The sequence below is a fragment of the Prunus mume genome, linkage group LG1 (assembly GCF_029339155.1).
Source record: "Prunus mume cultivar Tortuosa linkage group LG1, ASM2933915v1, whole genome shotgun sequence".
Classification (NCBI taxonomy): domain Eukaryota; kingdom Viridiplantae; phylum Streptophyta; class Magnoliopsida; order Rosales; family Rosaceae; genus Prunus; species Prunus mume.
In genome coordinates this window covers 29962549-29983322 of record NC_142698.1, presented here as the reverse complement: position 1 = coordinate 29983322, position 20774 = coordinate 29962549, and the positions used below count along the sequence as shown (strand labels likewise).

The 20774-nt window shown below is 36.5% G+C and overlaps 2 protein-coding genes across 4 annotated transcripts; both read right to left on the bottom strand.

The window, feature by feature from the left end:
* Window positions 1-992: 992 nt before the first annotated feature.
* CYP71 (cyclophilin71) lies at window positions 993-8981 on the bottom strand. Of its 3 annotated transcripts, none has more exons than XR_016127156.1 (14): window positions 8629-8981; window positions 8166-8251; window positions 7286-7374; window positions 5959-6198; window positions 5714-5835; window positions 5139-5214; window positions 4862-4969; window positions 4571-4747; window positions 4231-4448; window positions 3463-3595; window positions 2173-2396; window positions 1887-2040; window positions 1538-1702; window positions 993-1367 (listed from the first exon to the last, which is right to left on the bottom strand). XR_016127156.1 is itself a non-coding variant. In XM_089052819.1 (13 exons), the coding sequence occupies exons 1-13, from the start codon at window positions 8856-8858 to the stop codon at window positions 1619-1621; spliced, it is 1941 nt and encodes a 646-aa protein (XP_088908945.1). In that variant the 5' UTR covers window positions 8859-8981; the 3' UTR covers window positions 1432-1618. The 3 variants fall into 3 exon arrangements, 1 of the variants encoding a protein (XP_088908945.1); XR_016127157.1 differs by having other exon boundaries at window positions 993-1136; XM_089052819.1 differs by lacking the exon at window positions 993-1367 and having other exon boundaries at window positions 1432-1702.
* Window positions 8982-11025: 2044 nt separating this feature from the next.
* On the bottom strand, window positions 11026-15469 carry LOC103327779 (protein kinase G11A). Its single transcript, XM_016793367.2, is given in 3 exon segments — window positions 11026-11138; window positions 11141-11859; window positions 14794-15469. Coding segments are annotated over 3 exon segments (1389 nt in total). The 5' UTR covers window positions 15393-15469; the 3' UTR covers window positions 11026-11067.
* Window positions 15470-20774: the final 5305 nt, after the last annotated feature.

Below are 20774 nucleotides of genomic sequence, written 5' to 3'. Positions count from 1 at the left end.
TTCAGTTTTGAGATGTTCTTAAACTAAAATGGAGGGAGTTCATTGTATAGCATATATATTCAGTATATGACTGATACGAGTATTGGGAAGTTACAAAGTATTGCTTTAGAGTTATGAATATGATTGAGTATAACACACACATGAGAATTTAGTTTGATTTGCAAAACACATGGCAATATGATGAATGAATAAGATATTCATTACATTATTAAAGGGAAAGAACTATGTGTAACTTGATCCCTTAGTAAAAGTACGTAGGCAGCCTAATATTACAAGGTGCAGCCACGAGTTGGAGTCTTTGAGATTGCTAATGTACTATTGATATTCTGAAAGTTGAGATTAACTTTATTAGCAGAATGATTTATTTGATTGGTTGAGGCATGAGGCCAGAATGATATGATGTTTGATTTCTTGGATATAATTTAATGCATGCTGAACAGTTGGGTTATATATGTATATGCTTATTTAACAAGTGAAAATTTTGGAGAAATGATCAATTTAAAGGGAAAACTCTGCCGAATTTTTGGAAAAAGTCAAACTTAAGGAAATTTGGTTTCTAGTTAGAAGGGTAATTTGGCCATTTGTGCCCAACATTCGCCAAGTGTCGGACACGCACAGGGTTCGGCTTGAATTCCAAACTAGAATTTGGGTCAGATCTTGTCAGAAGTACTTGCTTGAAATTTGAGAGGGGATTTGAACGCATTTGTTTTGGTCCTCGACCGTCCAGTAATTTCTATTTTTCTAATTTGTTTTCAGTTTTTATTTTATTTCTCATTTTTAAACTTATTTCTTTTAACATTATTTAAAATGCTTTTTCTTTTTCTATTTTTGTCTACGTGGCGCAGTTTACACATAAACAAAAAAGTGAGACAACCCTACACTAAATCTAACGGATTATTTGACAGAGTTGACGGAAATTAGCAAAGCATGACACAAAAATAAAGTTCAAAGAATAAAGTAAAACAAACTGGGTTTGGGGAGCCAACGTGAGATTTAGGGGGAAAAATAATAATTAAGCTTACAGTAAAAAAATTAAAAATACAGTCGCTGATTCAAGACCCGTAACAGACTGAGAGTAAACACAAAGCGTACGTGTCCAAGGGAGCATAGCCTTTGAGTTGAAAGAAATCAACAATCTACAAAGGATGAAACTTCAAATTGGCTAAAGTCACTCCAAAAACAAGGGTTAACAAGGAACACAGTAGCAACTAATCAAACTTCAGAATACGTGAAGTTACAAACAACCAAGTAGAAGAATGTTTTTCCGACTTGGACGCAATCCCACATAATACATGCTCAACTTCTTCATGATTGATAGGCGATCGTACCAAAACATAGACCATATGAAGGTTCTTTTCTTTTCCCCCCTGAAAAAGTAAAAACTTGCTAAGTAATCCCAGTGAAAACACCATTTGCAGCAGTAAAAACAAGTAAACGAACAGCCCACCCTTATATTATTAAGAGTGTTTGCATAAGCAGCCAAAAATAACCAGAGGGCAAACACAGATGAAAAATGGATAATAAAACAAGGCTTTACCTGAATGCAATCTTTTACAGGCAAGGTTCAACAAAACGACCTCCAACCATTTCCAACGGAACATCATCGGAAGGGAGAATCTTAAGACTTGGGGACAGTAACATTTAGAATTTTCACATCTACTTGGGGCCTGTCTCCCCTGTCTGTCTTCACTTTCTCTATAGCCTGCCAACAGAAGAGTATCAGATGCTAGTCACACTGGGGCACGTCATACTAGCCATGAATGAGGAGTTAAGGTACAGAACGCTATCATCGTAATAGTGACATATTCAATAAATATTTTCCAGGCATTTTAATTGAAAGACAGTACATACAGATGAAAAACACAGAAGTTAAAGCTCAACAATACCTGTACGACATCCATTCCCTTGATAACTCTGCCAAAAACTGTGTGCTTGTTGTCAAGCCAAGGAGTAGCCACCGTGGTGATAAAAAATTGTGATCCATTTGTGTTCTCTCCCGCATTTGCCATCGATACGGTGAAAGGCCTGTCATGTCGTAAACTGCAGGAACACAGACATTACATCAATGTATATTTCAGCCAAAGAATTATAATAACAAGAAAGCAGAAATTTTGACTTCATTACTATCTCATGTAATGCTATAATTCTGTCTATGAATATAGCTAAAATTACCTTTTGTGAAACTCGTCTTCAAACTCCCTTCCCCAAATAGATTGCCCACCAGTACCATCTCCTAAAGGATCTCCTGTTTGTACCATGAAACCTTTGATCACTCGATGAAATATGAGGTTATCATAATAGCCATTCCGGCAGTGTGTTGTAAAGTTCTCCACAGTTTTAGGGCATTCCTCTGGATACAATTTCATGTGTATGTCACCCATCGTAGTATGCAAAATCTGGAAAAATAATAATAAGAGGGGGGAAGGAAAAGTTAGGCACCTATGACAAACCAGAAAGCGTGAATTTATTCATTTTATACAAGGTTTGAAAAAACAGTGATTTTATATACTTTTTTACTTAAAATAATTGACAAAGATGGAAAACTCACATATCTAGAAAAGATAACAGGACACAAAATTGCCCTTCCACTAATAATTCAGGTATCTTGTTCATCTACTTAGTAATTACATTCTAGCTCAAAAAACTAATATAAAATTGAACCATAACAAAAAGAAAACGCATGTTGAAATGTACAACTAGAATTTCACCTTGATTTTTTTAAGTGGACAAAAATACTCTTTTGAAGAGGAAAGTTTTTCGAAACAAGTAATATGTAGTTTTCTTTTGAAATGCGTAATGTGTACTTATTGAGAATGCATTCAATAACACTCCTTGCATTACTTATTTCGAAGAACTTTCCTCTTCAAAAGAGGAGCATTATTTTTGTCCACTTAAGAAAATCAAGGTGAAATTCTAGCTGTACATTTCAACATGCGTTTTCTTTAGTAGTAATAAGTAATGTGTAATCAGTCAAGAAATGCATTTTCTAGTAGTAAAAAGTAATGTGTCATTCTCAATAAGTAATGTGCAGTTTTGAAATGCATTGTTGACTCCTTATTGTATGTCTTGCAAAAGAACAAAACCAAATAAGTCTGATATTATCCTCTCCTTTTATTTTTCCTTCTTTTTCTAAATTGAGAATGACATCATGTCAAGAAACAAGGGGAAAATCAAATATGCATAGTAAAAAAACACGCAAAACCCATCTTTCCACTTTTCTTTCTATCCTTTTACTCGCCCCTTCTCTTTATAATTTGAGGACAACAGCATAGTAAGAAAACAAAACAAAAAGGACTTTACCAAGTTCTTTTCTTATGATTTTATTATGCAGTGTACCATTTTAATTTTAATTTTATAAATTTCACTAGATTATAAGAAACTCAAGCTTTATTCTTTGCAAAATTAAGAAAAATGGATGAGAAAAGCATCACATCCAAGATACACAAGAGAAAGTAAACTCACCACATTGTCAGGAAGAGATGTTGTGACTGATTTGCCAATATCTGATGCAGCCAAGAGTTCATCGGCAGGAGGCTTTTCATTGAATATATCTCTTCCCTTAGTTGCATCTTCAGGCTCCTCTGGTTCTCTCTGACTGATCAGAACTCAAAGAAGTCAGATCGGACCAATAAAAAATGTAGAATCACAGTGAACCAACTCCATCGTATAAAGTAATCAACTGTAAGGGTCATCTTGATATTACTGAGGTAAAATATCACATTAAAGAGCAAAATATGCATCCCACAGTAGCTACATAAACACATCAATCAAATTATCCTAAATCATAACCCAATTTCTTCATTCTTAAGACTGCTACCATCATCATGATTTCTACCAAGCGCAAATCTAGGCTACAAAAATTCAGCCATGTAATAATGTGCAGACAATAATAACTTGGGCATCTGATCATCATCAGCCATGAAATAATATGCTAACAGCTAAATTGTTGAAGATTGTAAAAATACCACATTGGAAACTTGAAAAAATATAATATAATATATAAGTGTGTGGTTCCACTACTATTAACATTGTGGCCTTTTGTATAAATCCCCATACATGCCAGACTATACAGGTGATTAAGTTAGGGGCCGTATCAATGTTAGACCAATTAGTAGTGGGCTGCTGGTCCATCACTCTGAAATCTTAACATAAATAAGCCAAAAATACATTCTTAAAAGAAAACACCAATCCCACACAAGTGTCCTACAAGTTTTTGGAAGTATTTAGTACCTGAACAGATAGATTCTATGTTTCTTGAAAGCACAACATATGAGAGTGGGATCCGTCAAAGGCTCTTTGCTTTCATTCACATTTGCTGCAGCTGCGGGAATTTTTCTAACTTTTTTACTGCTTCTGTCACCTTGATATAAGGCAATTCTCAAAAACCTATCATTATTTTCCACTTTTCCAAGAATTCGGGCAACTTTATTAGTGTGTAAATTTACCACCTAGAAATTCGCAACAAAATCAAAAGGATGAATTAGTTTTTATTTTTAATTTTAAGATGAAGAAGTAAGAGGGAGGTGATGGGGGTGCAGTACAACCCAATTACATGACAGTATTATCTTACTTTTATCCCAAGGAGAGTCGCATATATGAGAAAATTTGAGCTTTCATCAAAAACTGCATTTGCCTGTGGGGCAGATTCTGTTTTCTCAATTTCCTTCTCAACAGCCATTCTTCGCCCAAAGTCAATAGCTTCCAGTTGGTACAAAGGTACATCACTTCTTTGGAGATCTTGGGCCACCTAATCAGCACAAGATACTTGATCAATTACAGTGTCTAAAAGCCAAATTATTCTCAAAAACATGAAAAACTAAAATAATTATAAAAAACAATCAATGTAACAAATTGACATTACCTCAAGAGATTCATCATAGACTCGTCGCAATTTACCCGTGCTAAACCAAAATACACGTATCCTGCGATCAGGCGATGTAATTGAAAACTGCTTACCATCCGGGCTAACCTGAAGAGCCAAAAAAGTATTTTAACAAAAATGAAAGAAAACAATAGACAAGTTTAAGCTTTCTCTAATCATACAAATAGAATGAGTTCATCATGAGAATTTAAAGCTTGAAGGAGTCAAAAATCAACTTCTAGGCGTAAATGCTTATGAGATGGATTGCATATGGTACCTCAATAGAAGAAACAGTAGTTTTGCATTTCAAGAATTCGAAAAGACTGGTGTCACTTTTCACTCTAAACTTCACCCTGCACGCACCACATGAAAGCACTACAGTTACACATCCATGTCTATTAGGAAGTGGACAAATTAAATACCTGATAGTGATCCATTCAAGAATATAACTAATCAGATTGGTGTTATTTTTATGCTAATAAGACGAAAGAAAACGGAGCACAAAACCATGCAAGAAACAAATAATCACCACCAATGTCCTGAACAGCAGCACATGTTGAATGTGCACAAGTAGTCTCTACTCTCTAAAAAGATGCGCTCAGTTATATTCAGCTATGATAAAAGTAATCAATAATTGGTAAATTTATCTGCTCTGACTGCAACTATAGGACTTTAGTGTTACCAAATTTTCTAACCAAACCAAGCTACACAGAAATTTTGAGTGCTGCTGCCAAAAATCATATGAACCTCCCTCGTATAGTTTTCCTTACAAAAGTTTATGTATTTCTACAGATTGTCTATAAGATGGTGATAAAGGACAATTATTTTATTAACATGCCAAAGAGCACATACCCATCCTCTGGAAACTCAAGCGTAGCAGGACTCCAATACTCAATTATTCCCTGTTGATCAGCTGAAATCACTGTATCAAATACAGGATTATACCTCATAACTTTCACTGGGCCCAAGTGTATCTGAGGAATGGAATATAAAAAATAAAATTGGAGGTTCAACTTATTTAACCTACGTACATATTTTTCTAATAAACAATAGAACTTTGCAAAAAAAAAAACGCCCCTTCCAACGCTGCAACGTACCTCTCTAGAGATTATAGGTTCATTTGTACCAGCTCGTGCATCAAAAATGTGTACAAATGACGAGTTTCTATCACTGATGGCAAGCCTGGCTTTGACATCCCCTTGTTTGTAGACCCAGTCAACAGCACCAGGAACAAAACGTGTTCGAATCATGACCATCATATCATAATTGACTACATCATATATCTTCACAGAGTGGTCATTTGAAATTGTACAGCAAAGCAAACCATCAACGCTAACCTGCATAGCTGAACAAGTCATGGTTGATGACTGCAATAACAGGATGATTTGACAACTATATACAAAACACACAAACATATAAGTGTGCAAAAAGGTAGGTTGCCTCGCCCAAACAAATAGGTGTGCAATAAACTGAATCAATACAAAACACCGAAATATCCTCACATATCAACACACACATGTTGAGATGTATCTCTTGTATGTGCCATGAACATTAGGAACAACACGAAAAATTTGCAAGTCCACAATATATGAAGAACTAAACATTAGTTATGGACACACATTTTTCAATATCTTCAGGCCTCGTTTGGCGGCTCGACCTGGAATGGACTATTCAATTAAATTGGACTAATCTCCTGGCTGTGAACTTATACATCCTGGGAGTGGACTTATAAATTGGACAACAGTCCAACATATTGTGTCTTACAAGTCACATTTAGAGGGATGGGACTCATAAGGACTGGCTTCGACTCAATTCCAATACAGTCCAGGCCGAGCCACCAAACAAGGCCTCAGTGTCCAAAATTAGAGGACACAACATCAAAAGTCATTTTATTTAGCACAAAAACTATCAATGAAAAGAAAATTGGATTCAGCAACCAAGGAATAAAAGGATGACCACTACTTTGCTACACTGTAGACTGTACATACAGAGCTTGTCTGTGTGACAACATATCCTCTATCTTGCAGGATTAGAAATAGATAAACCATACCTTATCAATTAAGAGAGCTAGCATTTCAGCTAACTTTGATTGATGCAACCTATTCACGTATTCAGGTCTTATGTCTTTACAGAAAATTCAGAAATCCCAAGTTGCAGCCACAAACTACAACAGGAGATCTATATTCAACTTTTATGTGTTCCAATGAGTGCCAACATTCAGAATAAAAATAATTCAGAATCAAGGCAGGAATTTATACGGAATTAAGATTCCACAGCATATGCATTCAGTTCTATAAGGACAAACTAGGTTTGATTCCACGTTCAGAATCATCCCATTTTGGATTTAGTACCAAAACAGTAATCAATCTAAAAGTAAGATAGGGCATTGGTACACATGTAGTAATGTAAGAAGGAAGAACTCACAGCTAGGCCTTCAATTGGACCCAGGTGGGACCTAAAATGCTTTGCAAACTCAATGCCAATAGCCTTTTTCTTCCAAAACTTCAAATGTCCTGGTGACAAAAGATGAAACAAGTGAGAAATAATGGAGTCATACTCATTTAAGCAAATTACGAACTGAAGACAACCAAAATTAAAATGCCCTAGGAGTAATATGCGTCAAGTTTTCAGTGTGGGTAGTATTATAAATTAGATTGCATCTAGTTTCAGGGAAATAAATATAAATTCAGATTGGAGCTTCACTGCAATACTATTCTTGTGGCAGAAGGAAACTTATATGCATCACACGCTTAGGAAAGTCGGAGACTACATTCCATGATACCTCAGCATGTCACTATTGACATAATATGCTAGCTATGCAAACCCTATCTGACTGAAATACACACTTCTTCTACAATGCATGACTTTCATTCCACTTTATAAATATATTTTTTTTAAATGACCTAATATAATAGGAGTAGAAATAGGCTAAAGCATCTTCTTTCCCTTTCTTATAGAGACATATATCTACTAGTAGAACATATGCAAAACTCCTTATAGTAGCCACATGCTCACCAATGTGAATGCGACCAGGAATGATGTTACTAGTATGGCTTGTATATACAACCGTAATAAATTGGAAACTATCCCAGAATATTAAAACCTTGGGAAAGCAAAGAACTTCCTGATAGAATCTCAACAAGCCATTCCAAAATTAACGTATGACACATAGCTATTAGCCAATTCATTATTTTAAACTATGCGACAAATGAAAAAGTAGCAAATAAAATGCACAATACAGAGGGCAGACTACGAAGTGATTTTAGGACTTGCAAAACAATATCTTAGAAGTTAGTATTATTACCATCAACACTTCCAGTTACAACAAATTCCGCCGAAGACACAGCAACATGTGTAACCACGTCACGGTGCATATAACTTTTCTCATACCTGTTTGTCACGCCAGAAAAATAAACATGAGTTTACAATCACTGAAATTCCAAATTTGAGTTTTAACAAAAGCTCTTGGCAGACACGTCATTGTCAAGAATAGGTTTCAGCGTTTCGTTTCAACTCCTAGGTTCTTTTAAAGGAAAAGAAATACAGATAAAACATGGGATTTCTTAATTGACATGAGCTGAGTTTCTTAGGGTTTACGGGGTTTAGGGATTGTATGGAGCCAAATCAAAGCAAGTACATTTTCTAACCTATATGCTGAAACTAAAACATAATTTTCTATCAACAGTCACTGAAATTCCAAACTGAAACTACAATTTGGACCAAAAAAACAATCCATAAACTCATAGAGGACTAAAATCAACGCATACATTTGAGCAGAGGGAAGGGCGTCGAGGTAGGCATGCTCGAACTGAAGAGGCCGCTTGGGCCGAGAGCGAGGGGCTGGTCCCGGGCCCACCAGGGGCTCCTCCTCGCTCTCCGCTACGGCAGAGCTTGCGTTGCCGCTCTGAGGCTCCACCGCGTCTGTTGCTACGTGCTTTCCGTTCTGGGGTTCCTCTACGTCTGTTGCTAGGGTTTTTCCGTTCTCAGTTTCCCCCATGTTCGCTTGCTCCTAGGGTTTTTTGCTCGAGACGAAAGACTGCAATCACACTGAAACAGTAGAGCTTCAAGAGACGAAGCTTTGAATTGTTCGCGTGAAAATCAGGCTTTTCGTAATTGGCTCGAATCTGTGAAAAGAAGAAAGCTTTCGAAATTCGCCGAACCGGGAAGCGAACCGGATTGTTGCCGGTTCGATGACTAGAGCGCATATTCTATTGGGCCTGTAGTCTGGTTTGGCTAAAGAGTGGGCCTACCCCTTTAGTTGGTTGGAAGAATTGGGCCTTTTGAGCCTACACCATGATCGATTTTTATTTAGATTGCCACACCCAAAGCTTTACTCTATTTCTGCCCCAAAAAAGAGCTTTACTCTCTAACCTACATCGAAAAGCTTATCATGGTTCGGTCTCGTCAATTATGAGAGCATTCATAGTGGGGGGATATAAATTCGGGGGTGTAAAGTCACTTTTACATCCCTTTACACCTTCGGAGGTGTAAATATGTTTTGCTCTAATGGAAGGGTGTAAATTCAGGGTGTAGCCGTGAGTCCTAACCTTTTATGTTGACTTTTCTTCATTTTTCTTCTCTTTTCTCGGGTGGGTCCCGCCTGCAAGGGATGTAAAAATAGATGTAAATATACATTTTATTTTACATCCCCATAGTGGTAATGTATATTTACATCCATTTACATCTCCCCATTGGAGACAATTCCGGTGACTCGGTGTGTATATTTAACATATACATCCCCACTATGGATGCTCTGAGTAATTTTTACATACAACCGTTTATGTATAACTATGCGTCTCTAGTTTCCTCTCAAGTCAAATCTTAACTCTACACTTTAGTCTTGATTCCCTTGAGTCTATGAGAAGTTCATTTTTACATATGTGGTGACTAAAATGCTCGTGATACAAGATTATAAATTGTGACTTAAAAACAATCCTAAAATCTACACAATTTTGTATCCATATTATTATTTATAAATTACTAAACTTCAAACATTTTGTGTTGTTTTTTCAATTTTTATACAGGTGATATTTGAAACAGGAATTAATTGAACCTAGGACCTCAGGTGCAGAGGTAAATCGCTTAATCACTTGAGTTACAAGCCTCTTCCTACTTCTTCTTCTTTTTTTTTTTTTTTTTTTTTTTTGGAAAACCAATTAATATGACACTGACAAAGTCAAATCCCAAACTAAATTATTATTCTTTTAATGGTGTAAAGAAGGAGTATAGTTAAGATGTCATTTTCCAATCAAGTATTACATTTTTACTTTGATCACATCTCTCATCATATTTGGAAAAGAAAAAAAAAGAATTGGGAGATGCAAAACAAAAGTAGAAATTACTCATGTTGAAGAAATAAAAGACTATTGGTGAGGATTGAAACTTGGCAAGCAACCGAAAGAACATCATGTGAGGTTCCTCTTAAGAAGAGGAGTGAAACAACAAAGGTAACTCTCAAAAAAACTTGCCACCCCAACCCTACCTTCTTCCTCCAAATGAAACACTGCACGTGGGAAGGGGCATGGCCTCCACAAGCAAACACACAAATTCTTCAAATCAAGCCCTCCAATTTCACCATCCAACACATGACCAGCACTGAAACGCTCCAAATCCAATGGCTCCTCCGGCCACCGGGGGGCCTCTTGATCTTGTGGACAGCCAATGCCAGCCGTATATTCATTTAGCCTTCCAAAGTCAATATCATTTGTTTAAGTTCATATTGTCGGGATCCGAGGCTTCTTCCAACACTGACTAGGAAATATTCTGACTTTAGTACATGTCGGTTTGAAGGAGAGTTCTATTGAAAAAAACTGCCAAACCACAACTAGTCACATAAATTACGCTAAATTTTTGGATAGGGATTATTAATTCATTTTTTTTTTTCAATTATTGAGATAATAGCGATGAAAATGAAACTTTTATTATTGAAAAAGACCTGTCCAATTGAAAACATATAATGCTAGAATGTCGGGGCAAGAAAACATTTCTCGCAATAATGTCAAATTTTGTACCAACGTGTTCTTAATTTAGTGATATTTCTCTTTCGGGTGTTAAAAATGTGCAAAGTTCAAACCGCTGACTTACTCAATGTTGATAAAAAAGAAAAGTGCAAAATTTGTTTTTATTTTGTCAACATGCGAGATGAAAAGTCTTTTTAACGGGGGTTGAAGTGCGCAATATATATCTCTTATTTATTTGTTTTGTGACTAATAATATTCCATTTTCTCAGGACAAGTTTGATCAGATACAACTCGTCTGGTAAATGGTGGGGGAATAAAGGGGGAGGTGTACATCTCAACAATGCCCAATTAACCCCTTGAAAAAATGGGTGCCGCTTGATTGCCGATGCACCCATCAACGATCCCAGTCGCCTAGCTGGGTCCTTAACCAACAGTTGTGAGATGAGGTCCTTGGCCATGGCCGGCACGGCAGGCTCTTTCGGAAGTTCTAGGGCTCGAGCCACAATGTTAGCTAGGGTTAGCTCATTGTCCACACCCTTAAAGGGTGTCACGCCATAAAATAGCTCAAAAATAAATATCCCTAATGTCCACCAGTCCACTGCACTGCCGTGGCCCTCACCGGACACAATCTCCGGGGCCAAGTACTCGTGGGTCCCAACGAATGACATGGACCGGACATCAACGGGCTCGGACACAAACTCGGGCCCATTTCGAAGGCCCTGCTTCTTCTTGCGCTTGCTTTTGGGGTGGAAACATGACACGGCAGGAACTATACAATTTGGAAGAATGCATGAAGATGAGGCAAATGGGGGTGGATCAAGTGAGTAGTCTTTCTGTGGTGCAGCAATTGGGGTGTTTTGGGTAGAGATGATCTGAGCCGTTGATGCAGAATCGTCGCATTTTAAAGACAGGTCAAAATCCGTAAGCATGATGTGGCCGTCCGATCGAACTAACACGTTTTCGGGCTTCAGATCACGGTACACAATTCCCATCATGTGGAGGTACTCTAGAGCCACAATCACCTCTGATGCGTAGAACCTAATAAATCATGAGATAAAATAACTGTTAGTATGTAACTAATTAATCATGAACTCGCATGATTTGTTATATCATAATCCGTTGATTATGGAGCACTTAAAAAAGACATAAATTATAAGTATCCTATAATGGTTAATACTTGTTCATTGGGGAAAACTTAATGATTAATCCTAATTTATTTAATGAAAAAGTAATCAACTACGTTATGATTGATTCCATGATAATAAAAAATAAATGATATAAATAAATAAATAAAGACTTTTGATATTCTAACAATATCACAAGGACGGATCTTCTTTTCCTTCAACTAATAGATCATGGGATTTGGTATAGGGCACACACAACCAACCACATAATCTCTATTGTAACCTATACTGCCAACATATAGCCAACATTTTGTTCAGTTGTCTGCATTTAACTGGAATTTGGCTTGGCAAAATGTTATTTGATATAAAATGGCAAGCAATGAAAGTTGAAACGTAGTGTAACCCCTGAAGTTTTTCGTGAAATTACACGAACACATCCTAACGGCTTTGTGAAAACAATTTGAAACCTCAAAGTTTTTTTATCACAACACACGCAAATGCAGATGATAGTCAAATGCATTTGCAACTATGCCCAACTCAACTGCTGCATAGAATTGATGTTAACTGATAAGGAAAAGCATGTGCATAATACATGTAAGTGGCTTTTGGTAGCATTTCCAAATTTGTCTAAACATATGAGAAATGGATCATCATTCAATTCCAAGGCACACAACAACTTTCTACATTCACATATGTTCATCAAATAATTTCAAACCATACAAAAATTTTCTATCTTAGCACCAACTGACCAGACCCATACCCTTCCTATTTCATAAATGCCAAAGTCCCTATGCACCAGTGTGTGTGAGTAAATCCCCCTCCCCCTTGGTACCTTTGACAAAATAAAAGATTAAAAAAAAAGTCCACTGGCCCATTAAGACTCTTAATGTGATTGATTGGGAACACTTTTGGAATGGAAAAAGATGAAGAGAAGCTCATCATTTTTCTTGGTAAGAAAATAGATAACAGAGGGGGGAAAAGAAGGAAAAAAAGGAGAGGAAATAACAAATATTTCACCTTTCTTCCTTACCTTTATATTTCACTTCCTAACATTATCAAAACACATGCAAGCAATTAATTGCAATGATGTAAAAGGGCATTTGCAACCATCACCTAATGCTGCATATAACTAATTGATAGTAAAAAGCAATTGCATAATGGTGATTGATGAGATTAGTACTTTTGTGCTTGTCTCCATGTGGTTTGTGTTCTTTCCAAATTTGTCTAAACATATGAGAAATACATCATCAATAATTGCAAGGCACACAACAACAACTTTCCATATTCACATATTCATCAAGTAATTGCAAAGCATACAGAAATAATAATTCTATTATATTCACATTGCCTCACCTACTTTGTTTATGTATTATTTTCTTTGTAAAATGACACCTAGGAGTTGAACAACTTGGTTGCCCTTCCTATTTCCTAAATCCCATAGTCCCCTGGCCCATGCTCTTAATTATATCATATGCTTTGGGTTGGGAGTACTTTTGGAATATGGGAAAAAAGATGAAGAGAAGCTCAGCAATCCTTACTTGAAGGAAAAGAAGCCACAAATCCTGCAAGGAGTTAACTGAACCCAATACTTGAATTCAGATTTTAATATACACCCTCATTGTCATTGCTGCTATAAAGATTATATAAAAAATTTACTAAATCTTCCCCACTGATCTTATCATGGCTTAAAATTATGGGTCAGTCTTTAGGTACCAAAGTGATTCTGATTTTAAAGTCAACGGTTGTTGCTCAACCAACTGCAACTGGGCACACACTGCATCTAAGTCCCTTAATAGTGAGAAGAAGACATCAAGTTTAGACCATAACCAACATTAATCATTTCATCTGTTAGTTGGGCACCAGGTTATGGTGTCTTCAAACTTAAGGGCTTAAGGTTTATCAAAGTCTATTTGCAACTTTTATGATAAATTAATTACAAATGAAAACACTATTCTACCAAATTATAGGGTCATCCTTAAATGTAAGGCCTTTTTATTACTCAACTAACAGTAGTTATATATAATTTACCAACCAGTGGTTGGTTGACCTTCCAAACTTATTATACTTAATATTTTACGTACCATTTAGCTGCGTTAAGTACTATTGGCACATGCTCTCGTAAATATAAAATAAGTATTCTACCACTAAAACTAATATGTTTCGTTATTGCTACATGCTCGGTAGATGTAACATATTAATTTCAACCAAAAAAAATGTCACATGTCAACTGATACCTTGTACTCTCAGAGAAAAAAAAAGGAAAAGGCTAAAAGAGGAAGATGCCTTGGACTTCAACTTACTGAGCTTTTGTACGTGCATGTAATTATTGGCCTTTCAAGCACATAAGATGTGTTTTCGACCACAAAAATAATAAATATTAAAAAATAAGCACAGAAGAGTCAAAATTTCATCAAAGCTTTTACCCCATAATCGGCCACTTGGCATCTCAGGGTGGAAATAGCCTACCGTACTTACGTGTACTCGGCCGCAGCCGAAAACTACCCAGCCCTCAAACAATAATCCAGTGTACGTCAAGCACACTGTAAATTTTTGCTCATTCAATCCAATCCCAAAATCTACCAAACCGCGGTTGAACGACAGTGGGCCCCACCAACCAACTGACAGGTAAAACGAGAGTGCGGGCCCAGCGAGTCAGTAAAGCCTGAACCGTGCAAACGCATGGAATCAAACAAATCCCCTCCCTCCAATTGTTTTTTTATATTTTTGTTTTCAAACCAAGTAAAAAATTAAAATCAAAAAACAAAATTTTAAAAAGGAAATAAACGATCGTTCATTAATGCAGTTAAGAAGAAAGAAGAAGAAGAAGAGCCAGTGCTAACGTGCGCACCTGACGGCAGGCTCGGCGAAGCGCTTGAGCGGCTGGCGCTGGCGGAGCACGTGGAGGTCGCCGCCGGGGCAGAACTCGGTGAGTAGGAAAAGCCAGTTGGGAGCATCGATACTCGCGTAGAGCGTGGGCAAAAAAGGATGGTCCAGCATTTCCAATATTTCCCTCTCTGTCCTCGCCCGCCCTTCCTTGCTCCGACTGATCAGCTCCTTCTTGTCCATCACCTTCGCCGCAAATACGCCCCCGCCCTGGCCTTGGGGCCCACCGCCGGACTTCAACTCGGCTAAGTAGACGGAGCCGATGTCGCCGGAGCCAAGGCGGTCGGAGAATTTGAGGTCAGAGAGGGAGAGCTGCCGGGTCGGGGATTCGGATCGGATCTTGTGGATGGCGGACCAGAGAGGGTCCGAAGAGTTGGCGGGTCGGGGCTTGGAGACGAGGGACGGGGGGGCTATGCGCGCCGAGGAGGAGGCGGAAGCCGTGAGCGTGGATTCGGAGGCGGAGCTCGTGCTGCGCTTGGTTTCAGTGACGGTGTTGGTGGTTGTGGTGGAGGTGAAGCTCAGGCTCTGGAGGTCGTCGGCTAAGTCGTCGAGCCACGGCTCCATTGTAGAGAGAGAGAGAGAGAGAGAGAGAGAGAGAGAGAGAGAGGGGAGGAGTAAGAGAGGAGAGAGATTGTGGTGTGTCTGAGAGAGAGTGTGTGAGGGAGTGAGGAGGTTTTGAAGGGGATGGGGGAGAGGGGAGAGGTGGTTGTTGGGCTTGGGTTTGGGCCTTGTGGTGTGTTTGGGTTGTTTGGAAATTTGGGGGTTGAAGGTGGGCCTTGTTTGTGTGGACAATGCCTAATCTTTTTAAATTTTTATTATCCCATCATTGAAGACTTAGATGGTGGATGGATACAATACAAATACAATAACAATACAAACCATAAAAGAACATTATGCTATTAAAAATTCATTTAATTTTTCACAAGGCAAAAATTATTGTAATAGAATAAATGAGATAGTTAAAAATCAACTCTACTTTTATACATTTATACATTTAGTCAATTTATAGTGAAAATAACTTAGAACTTATCGTGAATAGATTCTGGTTGTTTGCTTTGATTAAATGAGTATGATAGATAAAGACATTTGTAATTAAATACATTGTGTTACGTTTTCTTTTTTTTAAAAAAAATTCTACAAATAATTTAGTAGAAAAGTCCAACATGGTGCACCATGTTGATTTTTGTATATCCCAAACAATTATTCCAATATGAAAAGAATTTCTATCGCAAAAAATTTAGTGTATAGAAACTCTTTTCATTGGCATAACTTTGATTTTCATTTTGCTAGAATCTTTTTCTTCTTTTAATCAATAAGAGAATGAAATTTCGATTTAAGTCTTCCTTTCAAAATAGAAAGAAAAAATATTATTTGAGCGAGGTTAAGTGGTTTTTTTTTCCTTCTAAATTTACAAGGGAGAGGAATTTTTCTCACACACTGTCTTAGTGTCATGGATGTTAGAACTTAAGATCACTGATTAATCATAACCCGTTGGCCAGGTTAACTAATTGGCTAGAAGGTTGGTGCCCTTTTACCCCCTCTATCACTTAAACCGCAAGAAATGCACATGTCTAAACAGAGAGAAGCTTCAAGAGTCAACCAAAGAAAAGAAGAAAACTAGATCGAGTATGTTTTTATGAAAAACAAAAGAAAAGCCCCATGTGTTGAAGTGTGATTTGCCCATACATTTGCTTTCTACGAAGCACGGTGTCCAAATTATTTTGGTAAACGAAGCAACGACCGCACGAGACGCGGGGTGGGGGTGCTTCTCGAGACCGGAACTTCCTTCCTATTTAGCTTCAAAAGCTTGGATGCAACGTGCTGCGTGCATGTGCACAAGAAAAATAGTAATTATATTGTGCAGAAAGAAGACTATCCATGATAGAGTTCATAATTATGCAGGGGCCAGCTCTGGGTCATTCTCTTTCTCCTTCTAAACTTTGGGTGTGTAGGTTGCCCTTGCCTGTTGTAAACTCTTATTATTTAGACCTTTTTGGATCTGTGTGCCCTCATCTCATGGGTCTAAATTAGGGGTGGATCTAGCCCTTTTTCAGCTAGGCGACCGCCCCGACCGAGAATTTTTAGAAGAGAAAAAAAAAAGGTACATATGAACTTAGCATATATGAAAGAGAATTTGTTAATAATATCAATAATGCAGCGATAATTGAAGAATTTAAGACTTCTAAGCTTTTTGTAGGATAAAATTTTATATTTAATAGTGTTGTTTTGTATTACATTGTATTTACTTATAATTTTTGTTACGCTTTTATTTATGTATAAAGATGTATTTGAGGGTAATACTCATTATGTCCCCTGATTATGTGTAGCTTTTTATTTTTATTAATGAAATTCACTTGTATCGTCGAGTTTCATAAGTAAGTCTCGCCCAACCAGCTTTCAACTAATTAGCCATTGGTCTAAGTTCTGCTAGTTGTCTTCTTTTTTCGCATTAAAAAAACAATTATGTAAGAGCTGTCGCCATGGGATAACTTTTCAAAGCATATTATATAATTCAAAGTGTTTGGCCTAAAGTAATATTCGCCGCGCCAAATAAAATTGGTGCAAACCAAACCAATCACCAAAAGTTTATTTATCATAATCTATGTTGTTGTTGTAAGACATGCTTTGCACTATGAATAAGCCAAAGCATGTATTTTTTTTTCCTTTGAATAATATTTGTAAAGAGCAGGCTTTTCAAGTGTTTAAGAGACAAAGTTGTTTGTGAACTACTTTTTGTTTTTACTTTTTTTTTTTAAGGCAAGAGGACAAGTACTTCGTGGTTAGAAATATAATTTGGGTGACCAAAACTTTATGGTTTTAACTAATTTTTTTGGTTGGTCTTCATGATTTAACTATCTATGTTTCCATCAATGTCTCTTTCACTTTTTAACTTATTAGCAGTTTCTGCGGGCATTTGATTGGGACAAAATATTTGTTTCCAAAAGTTTATTAAATAAAATATTGAAAACATAAAAAATATATATATATTATTTTGTCCGACCAATGGAGAAGAAGGTTTCTTAATGTGTTAGATTCACTCATAAACTTGTTTAATCCCGAAATTATTGGACATAATTATTTGCAATATGTATTCCACTTTTATCGCCAGAATCACATAACGATAGTAATAATGGCACTTGTTTAAAGGAAGTTTCCTCTCAACATCATTTTCCAAGTTGGCAAACTTTGATTTGTCCTTTCTAAACCCTAAACCAATTCATCTCGCATTCGTTCTATTTTTACCCTTTTTTCTTTTATCGAGGATAAATTATCTCCTTCTATTTTGCACTCTCTCGAGTGATTTCGGAGTTAGTGTATACACCAAAGAGAAGGCAAACTCTGATCGTACAAATTGACACCACAACTCATCGTGTAACGATTAAACCAAGGAGCAGATTAATATCTGAATTTACAATTCATCCCACAATCGTTCTACCAACCAATTCCACCAACGTCTAGAAAAATTGGCATTTTTGAAGTCAGTGAGAGTTGAATTATCCCCATGGAGTTAAACTATGATCTGTTTTCTATAACAAATTTAGCTTTAATAAGTACAAATTGTTTCTGCAAGAGTGCTTTCCATTTTCAAAATTGACAAGTGAATTATAACAACGGGGACATTTAACTGTGCTTAATCAAAACCCTAAAACCAACCATTCAACCACCATATGGATCTGCACCATCGCCACCAAAAGTCAGTCCAAATACTCATGCCAACTTCAAAATTATGAAATTAATGACAAGCTACCAACAGCATCAGCATTGCAGCCATAATTGACACCATTGTTGTTTTGGTTCACAGATCCAAGTCCAAATAGTACGTGAAGTCGTGGACTATCCTGGTGCTGCTGACCATCTATTGGCAAAAGAGCTGGTGGGATCTAAATTGCATTAATTCTAAGTCCATGTGTCAACTAAAATAATTTGATTTTGCCTGCATGTTTCGCTTTATTCCCACACTTAGACATCAAAATTTGTATAATTTGCATGGAATGTTGTTTGCCGACTGCCACGCATTTGAAACACAGAAAAGGATATATCATCACACCCAGGGGATCTGTCATGGCCTTATCCTTTCGTTTTCTTTGTTAGTCCTATAATATTTCGTAACATATTTCGTTTTTATTTTTTATTTCGTAACATTTTTCGTTTTCATTTTTAAAATCACTTTTATTTTTAAAAATAATTTGAAAATGTTTTCAATTTTCAGTATTTGTTTTCATTTTCTTTGCGTTCGTTTTTTATTCATTAATTTTATATCACAACACATGAAATGCACTTTAGTTACCAAAATTTGGTATTTGGGACCTCCCAACTTGGACCCAGCCGCTCGATTCTTGCGTTTGCCCATGGACCCAATCCAATCCAATTGCCTTGGGACCTCCAAATCCAAAATTCACCAAAAAATCATCCTAATTCCAAAAAATTCACCAAAAAAATACTACAAACTCTTTATAACATGCACTTTCATTCTAAATTCCATTTCCAAGTTCCACATAAAAATGAAAACTGGAAACTGGAAACTGAATATGTTACCAAACAACTTTTGTTCACTTTTTTTGAAAAATGAAATAAGCTACCAAATAAGTTTTCATTTTCTGAAAAATGAAAACTAAAAATTGAAATAGCAAACGGGTCCTAAGATTCTTATTTGGGCTGATCGGCTTCGGTTTTTATTCCACATTAATTTTCTAAATCTTTTCATTATATTCATATCCAAAATTAATGGGTCGAAACACATATGTGGTTTAGGGTTTTAGGAAAGCCTATATATACGCCCCTTGTTTACTTTGGTAAAATTTTGTGAGTATTTTGTCCCTCCAAAGAGATAGACCAACTAAAAGAAAAACCTAGTGAGAGTATAAAGCTTTGAGTGTATTGTAGATTCTGTATTGAGAATCTACAGAATTACAAAATAGTGCTTGAATTAATTGGGCCCAAGGCCCCTTCTGGGTTTGGAGGTCCGTGTAGTCTGGGTCTAATGAGCCCAATCATGTTGCACTAAACAAAGCTCAATTCTAAGCTTATTATTTCTAATTTAGTATAATAATCAAATTCAATTTACTTTTGAGTAATAATCCAGTCCAATCCAAGTGGTCAAGAAAAGTTGAGTTATCTTTACTAGCTAATGGTTTTATTTATTTATTTTATTATTATTTCTCATTCAATATTTACCAGAGGTTGGAGAATGCATTTTCGTTGTGATCCTGTCTTGTAAATGTTCAGTCTCATCTTCACTGTGCACGCAAACAAGGTTGGAGAGGGCATTTCAGTATTGAATAATGTAATAATCTGGCCCAATCCTAAGCAAGACCAATATGCATGTTTTGTTCAGGATTTTGATACTTAACAAACGATGCGTTGGATAAGGATATTTAAAAGTACTCAGAAAAATGATAGAATTTAGGGAAATTTGCGTAAATACCACCTGAACTTTCAGGTATGTGCGTCATTACTACCTGAACTTTGTAAAGTGTTGTAATCCATCACCTACATCTAACTCCGTTAAAATTTCTGTTAAGTTTAGGACCTTTTTGGGATATTTATATATACCAGGAATGCAATTGATTCCTTCCCAAAAATTTAAATTCTAGCTTTGATGTTAAATTTTTTGAATTTGGTGGATTGAGAGTGAGAGAGAGTAATTGTAGTCTGAATTTTTTTTCTTTCTTTCCTATATGCAAACTTCCATTGAAATGAAGGACAAGCCTTTGAACAAATAGTGCAAGCCATGAAATGAATGCAGGAAGGCTTTGGCTATAAATTTTTTTTAAAAAAAAGGAAATATAGGAGGGAAACAAAATCTATGGGCCATTGCAATCTGATATGATATTTGGTAGAATAAAGACGATGGAGTAGAGAGAAGAGAGAGAGAGAGATAAGGACGTTAACTTTATTTTTTTTGTATTTTTAATTTTGTATTTTTATATAATTATTTTTAGTTAT